This window comes from Solanum pennellii, chromosome 10 (genome assembly GCF_001406875.1).
Source record: "Solanum pennellii chromosome 10, SPENNV200".
Lineage (NCBI taxonomy): Eukaryota > Viridiplantae > Streptophyta > Magnoliopsida > Solanales > Solanaceae > Solanum > Solanum pennellii.
In genome coordinates, this window is record NC_028646.1 from 65,095,462 (window position 1) to 65,103,506 (window position 8,045).

Genomic DNA, 8,045 nt, shown 5'->3' on the forward strand with positions numbered 1-8,045 from the left:
ATAATCGTTCTATACACTTATAATTATACAATTCGTTCTATACAATTATCTGCCCAAGTCTCTTTCTCTTTCTCGTTTTATGCACTTTCTTTTATACAATTCGTTTCAACTGTATATGTATAGCGAATTATACATATATATGTTTGCTATGAAGTGCAATTATGCAAACTTTGCTGTAACATACAAATATGAATTTTATGTTTTCTATATGTGAAAGTTGTTCTAATTTTAATTTAGAACCACAAAATTAAAAAGTCTTCTTACTTTCTTAAATTTTGTTTCAAATCAAATTAGATTATCATTTTTTAAACAGGCGGAGTATATAAAAATATGTATCATGTATTTATCGGTGCTAATGTACACTTAAATTTTTTACTAGAAACATAGTGACGCAAGCAATGAAGTCTACAATCGGCGCCAGAGGGGATAATTTCACAATAGAAAAGAAAATATTTGGCAAGACATGTGGAACGAGTTAAATCTTTATCCGAAATTAATTTTCCCTCTATTTTTTCAGATATAATTTACCTAATATAATTATATTTTTAATATAATTTATAGATTATTACATGATAAAATTTTATCTGCTGCGCACAAATATTCACCTAACAAAATCAGTTGAATGAATATAATAATGCATCTATTTCCAATACTCTTTAAAGTTCATTTATGTCCACCCAAAGAACCCAAGTTTGAACGTTGAAAAAGTCAAAGCTTATACACATTTCAGGCTGTAACAAAAAAGAGCAAGTTTCCATCTTCACAAGATATTATAAAGTATTGCTACTCAATATCCAATTTCCACACTATAAATAAAAAAGCCTTGCAACTTTAACCATACCCAAACAAAACTACAACTAAAAAATTTAGCAATGCTCTGTTTCTCTCAATTTCCTATCCCTCTCTTCTTTTTCCTCTCTATCCTCCTTACCCTCCAACACCATTGCCTCGCAAACTGCCACGTGGACGATGAGACCGGGTTGTTAGGATTCAAATCGGGTATCAAATCTGACCCGTCAGGTCTTCTATCAAGCTGGAAATCAGGTACCGATTGTTGTAAATGGTCGGGTATATCTTGTGGGGAAAACAATCGGGTCACAAGTCTATCAATTGATGGACAACCGGGGAAAAACCAAGTCTTATCTGGTACCATCTCACCATCTCTCTCCAAACTAAAAATGCTAACCAGTATTTCTCTTACAAATCTAAAAAACTTAGCTGGTACACCAAATTTCCTCCTTTCGTTTCCTAATATTCAAATAGTTTATCTCGAAAACAATAATTTGTCAGGTCAAATATCCCCAAAAATTGGTAACTTGACCCAACTTTTTGCACTTAGTTTTTGGGGTAACAAGTTAACCGGGCCGATACCAAGTTCTATGGGGCAGTTAACTCAGTTGAGTCAGCTCAAACTCGGTGATAACCTGCTCACTGGCACAATTCCCAGTACATTCGACAAACTCAAAAGCTTAACTTATTTAAGCTTAGAAAAAAATCAACTTAGTGGGTCGATACCAAATTTTTTCAATTCTTTATCTAATCTCAGAATATTAACACTTTCTCACAACAAATTTACTGGCAATATTCCAAGTAGTATAACTACTTCGGCTCCAATATTAAGGTTCCTTGAGGTAGGGCACAATCATTTATCCGGGAAAATCCCAGATTTTCTCGGAAAATTTCGTTCCCTAGACACATTAGATCTTTCTTATAACAAATTCTCGGGAACAGTGCCAAAAACTTTTGCGAATCTTACCAAAATCTTCAATCTCAATCTATCTCATAATCTTCTAGTGGATCCGTTCCCAACATTATTTGTAAAAGGCATTGAATCTCTAGATCTGTCGTATAATAATTTCCATTTAAATACGATACCAAGTTGGGTAACTTCATCTCCGATTATATACTCATTGAAGCTAGCAAAATGCGGGATCAAGATTAAATTGGATGATTGGAACCCAAAAACAACGTATTTTTACGACTATATTGATTTATCGGATAATGAAATTACTGGAAGTCCAATTGGGCTGTTGAATAAGATTGATTTCTTAATCGGATTTTGTGCTGCTGGGAATAAATTAAAGTTTGATTTGGAGAAAATGAAGATTGTTAAGACACTTAAGGAAGTGGATTTGTCTAGAAATATGGTTTATGGGAAAGTTCCAAAGGAAATTAGTGGACTAAACAAGTTGAATTTGAGTAATAATCATTTGAGTGGTCAACTTCCACCAACAAAGTTTAAGGCTAATTCATTTGCTGGAAATAAAGGACTTTGTGGTTCACCGTTGCCCCCTTGCAGAAAAGCTTAGTGTTATCAATGATTAGATTGTGTTAAATTTTAATTAATTATTATGCTATGCTAGTACAATAATGATTTAGTATTTTGACAATACCTTGCACTTTGTTTTTGTTCAATAAATATGTTTAGTAAGTGGGACTTCCCAAATTTAATAATGAGATCTTTAGTTGGTATACTTAAATTATTGATTTAAGTCATTTACGATCATCTAAAGTTGTCTACATATTTTACTTAGACATTTCAACTAAAGTTTATACCTATTGAATACCTTATTTATTCATAAATCATTCCTATTAGACACAAAATGATGACATAGAAAAAATAGTGTGTTCCACTCTCCTTGAGCGTGTATAGCAATTAAAAATCTTCTTTTTGTTTTCCAATTTATATACTTAATTTTTTTAAAATAAAATTAAATAAAAAAACTTGTCTTCTTCTTCACTTCTTCAGTGCAGTCATCCTCCAAGTACTCTTGCGTCCCTTTCTCTAACTCTTTTTTATTTTTCTTTTGCTTTTACCTTAATTTTTTAAAAGTTAATAGATTTAAAAGTCAAATGTTGTAGCAAAGCTTCATTTTTTTTTATAAAATTAATATTAATTGATTATTCTTTTAAGCAAAAGTCGTAATTCTTTTTAAGATAATTATGGTAGTAAGTGATTAAAGAAAATTCAAGTCGTTATTCTTTTTCAGATAATTATGATAGTAACTGGTTAAAGAAAATTCAAAATGGATGAAGCTTTACAATGACAACAAATTTTGACGAAGAAGAACAGGAATAGGGGTTGATAAAATAATTTGTTTTTTTTCTTTACTTTTTTTTAATCTAATTGCCACGTGTTATCATTTTATTGGTCTATCTGCTCTCTTTCCACAAATTTTCATTTTGTGTTTAATAGATATAAATTTGTTAAGATTAAAGTGTTTAATAGGTACTGCCCTGTGTTAAGGTATCTAACTGAAATGTACGAACAACTTTAGGGGCTTGTATATGACTTAGGCCTAAATTATTTATTTTACTTTTTTGTTTTTTGGGATACTTAAATTATAAATTCATAAATCATAATATATACTTTTGTTGTCTATTTGACTTCGCATATTTCTTAAGAAACTATAAATAAAAGAGTAATTTTATTATAGAATAAAATAAATTTTAAGTCTTGAAAAATGTAATAGAAAACTAATTGTAATTAATGATACGAGTAAATTAGAAACTAATTAAGTGGATAAGTATTGTTGAACATCTCAAAATAGATAATAAACACTATTGTTGGATTGATAAAATATTTTCTTCATTTAAAACGGGATGATCTATTCCTTTTTTAGTTAGTTTTAAAATGAACGACTATTTTCTTTTTAAGGCAACACTTCTAATTTCAGCTTTACACTTGGTGTGTTTAAGATCACAAAATTAAAAAATATTTTGATACATTTAATTTAGAATTACTAAATTATTTTATTTTAATTTTTTTAAAAATTCCTACTAAATCTAAATAGATCATTTTTTTGAGATGAAGAAAGTATATATTATATATTTATAAGTTACTTCAATCTATTCTTGGATGAACAAGTATATAAATTAATTCTTCTTCAATTAAATATTACCTGATAAAGGAGGACATGTGGATTAAGTCAAAGAGGATGGAAAAAAACTAGTGGTGTCATTTTCCAAGAGATCAATGAGTCATCACTTTCACTGAATTCACTTTCACATCAAAAAGACCTCTAGGTTGTGAAATAATCAGAGGTTGATTTTGATTTATTTTTAGTGTTTTTAAAATAAAATAATTTAAAATAGTTAAATAAATAATAAATATTTTCTAAATACTTGATTTATAGTTAAAGTAATAAAACCAAGTCAAAATGTTAACTTAAAAACTTGAACTTATAACTTTTGTCTTATTTTTATATTGGGAATTGAAATTATTGGGGCTTAATTTTTGTTTCGTCCGTCTTTAATTGTAACGACGAGGGTATAAATAACTTTGTTTTAATGGATGGAGTATAGTCAACTAATAAATTAAAGTTAAAGGGTTATTCTTTTATCATTTTACCAGGATAAAATGAGGGTGAAATATGTAGTTCAAGAAATTTGGGGTCTTAGGGTTTTTAAATTTTGAATTGACCAACAACTTCTACTACAGTAGAAATATGAGTAAAGCAACTGATATCAACATGCTTGCTCATCTGTAATTTAAATTTAAGTCTGGGATTGTTGGGGAATGAGAAAACATGAAGTTTGTAGTTATGATGGATAACAAAGAGTTGTAGTTTTGATCACTAACAAAGAGTCTTGATGAGTAACAAATCATTGTTTATCATCATCAAAAAGAGGAAAAATGTTGGGAAGTAGGAGAACATATAAAGTAGTTTTGATGATTGATAAAGTGAAGGCATGGTTCAGTTATTGTTGTCGTATGTGTACTCTATGAGAGATTGCGGCAAAGAAGAAAAAGTATTGCGGCAAAGAAGAAAAAATGCAGAAATCGATAGAAAGAAGGATACAAATATGGAAAGAAATAAAGAAGTAGCAATTCAAGTCAAATAAGGAAAGAAATAAAGAAATAGCAAGTCAAGCCAAATAAGGAAAGAAATAAAGTAACAATTCAAGTCAAATGGAAAGAAGTAAATATAGACAAGTTCAAGAAGGAAAAGAATTTGCAATTCCTTTCCTTGTAGAAGTTGAAGACAAATCAAATCTATAAAAGGATCAAGAAGTTGAAAGCAAAAAACGTCTTTGCATAAGTTTCAGTTGCCTCCCTCTTTTCGCCCCATAACTGAAAAAAAGGAGCACGGCGAAAAGCCAACCTTCTTTATCAAGAGAATTTATCAGCAAATCCAGAACGATAGCCATTGCATATTCACAAAATATATCATCTTGAGAGCAGTATTTTCTGGAGAAAAAAACGCGGGCCTTCGTCACAGCAACGTAAGGACCAGGTTCACTTTCATCACAACAACGTAAGGACCAGGTCCACGTATCTGTTCCACTCAGAACTATTGAATGTTGAAGTCTGATCAATTAAAGTCTAGGGTTATTAGTCTTTGTTGATTTGTTCTAGGTTTATTATTGAGTTGTAATAATTCCTAGATTGTGTAACAAGAAGTGAGTTTGACATCTTGAGAGTTGAGTCTTGAGAGAATTGTAACAAGAAGTTGGTTTGACTTCTTGAGAGAGAGATTGTGAGAATTGTAAACAAGAAGTGGGTTTGACTTCTTGGGTGGTTAGAGTTAAGAAGAGTTGAGAATCTTTGTAAACAAGAAGCGAGTTTTACTTCCTGTTGAGTGGAGAGTTTTCGATTATAGTTAATAAAAAAGGGTAGAAATTTAGAGTTATATTCATTGATTAACTGAGTTGTAAATATTGAATTAATATAAAACTTCGGTGTGATTTTTCCCTTCCTTGAGTTAGGAAGGTTTTCACGATAAATCTTTGTTTTATTGTGTTGCAACATAATTACAAGAACATTGTTCTTATATCGGGGTAGGGTTTTCTTCAATTGATATTAGAGCAGGTCTTTTCCTTAAAAGACTAACATCTTGAAAAAGATGAATGGCTGCACCACGTACACCACAGGAAGGAGCTTCTCAAACTCGACCACCACTGTTTAATGGAAAGTATTATGGATGGTGGAAGAATCGCATGATGGATCAGTTACTAGGAGAAAATCTAGACCTATGGCGAGTTATGTTGGATGGTCCAACCATACCCATGAAGAATGGAAATAATGGAACCACTCAAGTACCAAAGGATAGGAAAGAATGGAATGTTGCAGATAAACTTGCAATTCAGAACAATGCTAAAGCAAAAAAAATCTTGATATGTGGAATAGGTCCAGATGAATACAATAAAATATTATCATGTCAAGATGCAAAAACAATATAAGAAAATTTGGAAACTGTGCATGAAGGAACAACTCAGGTAAAGAAGTCTAAAATAGATAACTTGAACAGACAATACGAACTGTTTCGAATGGCAGAAGGTGAAACAATCCAAGAGATGCACACTAGGTTCACTGCTATCATTTATGAAATCTACTCACTAGATGAAGTAATTCCCAATGGGAAGGCAGTCAGAAAACTTTTGAGTGTCTTTCCAGAATCTTGGGAAAGCAAAGTAAAAGTCATTACTGAAGCACGTGATCTAGATAAGTTATCTATAAATGACCTCATTGAAACCTCATGACCTATGAACTCAAGAAAAACAAGAAAAGGAAATTGTAGGCAAAAGAAAAGAGAAGGACCTGGTTCTTACAGGCACAATACTAGAAAATTTTGAGGATGATAACATTGTGTTAATAACGAAAAGGTTCTCAAGAATGTTAAAAAAAGGACAAGTGTTCCACGGAAGGAACTGTAACGACCTGTTTAGTCGATTCGAGCAGTAAGATTATTTTAATAAAAACTGACTGGGTCGACGGACCACGCGACGGACCGTCATGGTCACGACGGCCCATGATGGATTCCGTCGTCCCATACTTGTGAATTTCCTTCTGCTACCTTACTCATTACCCTCGACGACAAGTAGGACGAGCCGTCATAGGCACGACGGACCGTCGAGGGGCTTCGTTCCAAAACACTTAAACTCTGAAAATCTGGGTACTGAGATCGACTCTCTGAACTTCGAGACGGAACTGCAGGATGGACCGTCGTATGTACGACGGACCGTCACAAACCCTTTACAGAATTTGACTCTCTGAACTTTGTGACGGACCTGCAGGACGGACCGTCATAGAGACGACGGGCCGTCACAGATTGTGTAACCTAACTGGGTCGGATTTCTGTTAAAAGTTTTAAAGGGGTGTTTTGGACTATTCATGACAAACTTTATGAAATTAGTGGGGTAAGTTTAATAATTTATTTACTTGGAGGGTTAAAGGAGATAACCTTGGAATAAATAATGGGTTACTTTTATCATAATGAATTATATGATAATTAGGGTAAAAGAAAAGAATCTAGAGAAGAAAAAGAAAAAGACAGAGAGGGAGAACGAACGAGCGAGAGGGAGAACGAAGAGGAAAGCAAAAAGGGCATTGGGGAGATAGCTTGCTTGATCACGATTCTTCGGTGGAGGTAGGTTATGGTTTATGCTATGTGATAGTAAACTCTTAATAGCGATTAATATGTATTGGGTGGTATTGTAAAGTCTTCCATATACTTGGTTGTGTGTTTGTATGTTGTGATCGTATAAATTGTGGTGGTTAGAATGATGAGATTGTTGAATCTTTAATCTTAAATCCTCTCTAATTAAGATGATGCTTGACATAGAGAAAGCTTGATGAACTGAAATAATGAGATAGATGGATCGGAGTGTCACGTTCCGACACGTAGGAATAATGAATCGGAGTGTCACGTTCCGACACGTAGGAATAATGGATCGAAGTGTCACGTTCCGACACGTAGAAATAATGGACCGGAGTGTCACGTTCCGACACACAGGATTAGTGGATCGGAGTGTCACGTTCCGACACGTAGCATTACGGGATCGGAGTGTCACGTTCCGACACGATAAGAATAAAGAGAAGAAATCTTGAATTAACTTAATATACTCGATTTCAAAGAATCTAATTCCCAAATGAGTATGGTGTGGAGTCTTGAGTCCTCATAGATGTGCTTGGGGTTGTTGTCAATGGTTTTTGTACTTGTTGATTTTCACCTGTTGAGTATTGTGGTCGGTTTTGCATTATTATTCCATATATATTGCTTTCTATTTTGAGTTGGCCGATGATACCTACTCAGTACTTGTAC

At 32.8% G+C, this 8,045-nt stretch overlaps 1 protein-coding gene across 1 annotated transcript; it reads left to right on the forward strand.

The window, feature by feature from the left end:
- The first annotated feature begins 797 nt into the window (after window positions 1-797).
- On the forward strand, window positions 798-2,480 carry LOC107002765 (leucine-rich repeat receptor-like serine/threonine-protein kinase BAM1). The gene has a single exon (XM_015200931.2). The coding sequence runs from the start codon at window positions 873-875 to the stop codon at window positions 2,307-2,309; it is 1,437 nt and encodes a 478-aa protein (XP_015056417.1). The 5' UTR covers window positions 798-872; the 3' UTR covers window positions 2,310-2,480.
- Window positions 2,481-8,045: the final 5,565 nt, after the last annotated feature.

Excerpts from the sequence above, each read along its gene's own strand:
- LOC107002765 (XM_015200931.2), top strand. The coding sequence starts at position 873 with ATGCTCTGTTTCTCTCAATTTCCTATCCCTCTCTTCTTTTTCCTCTCT.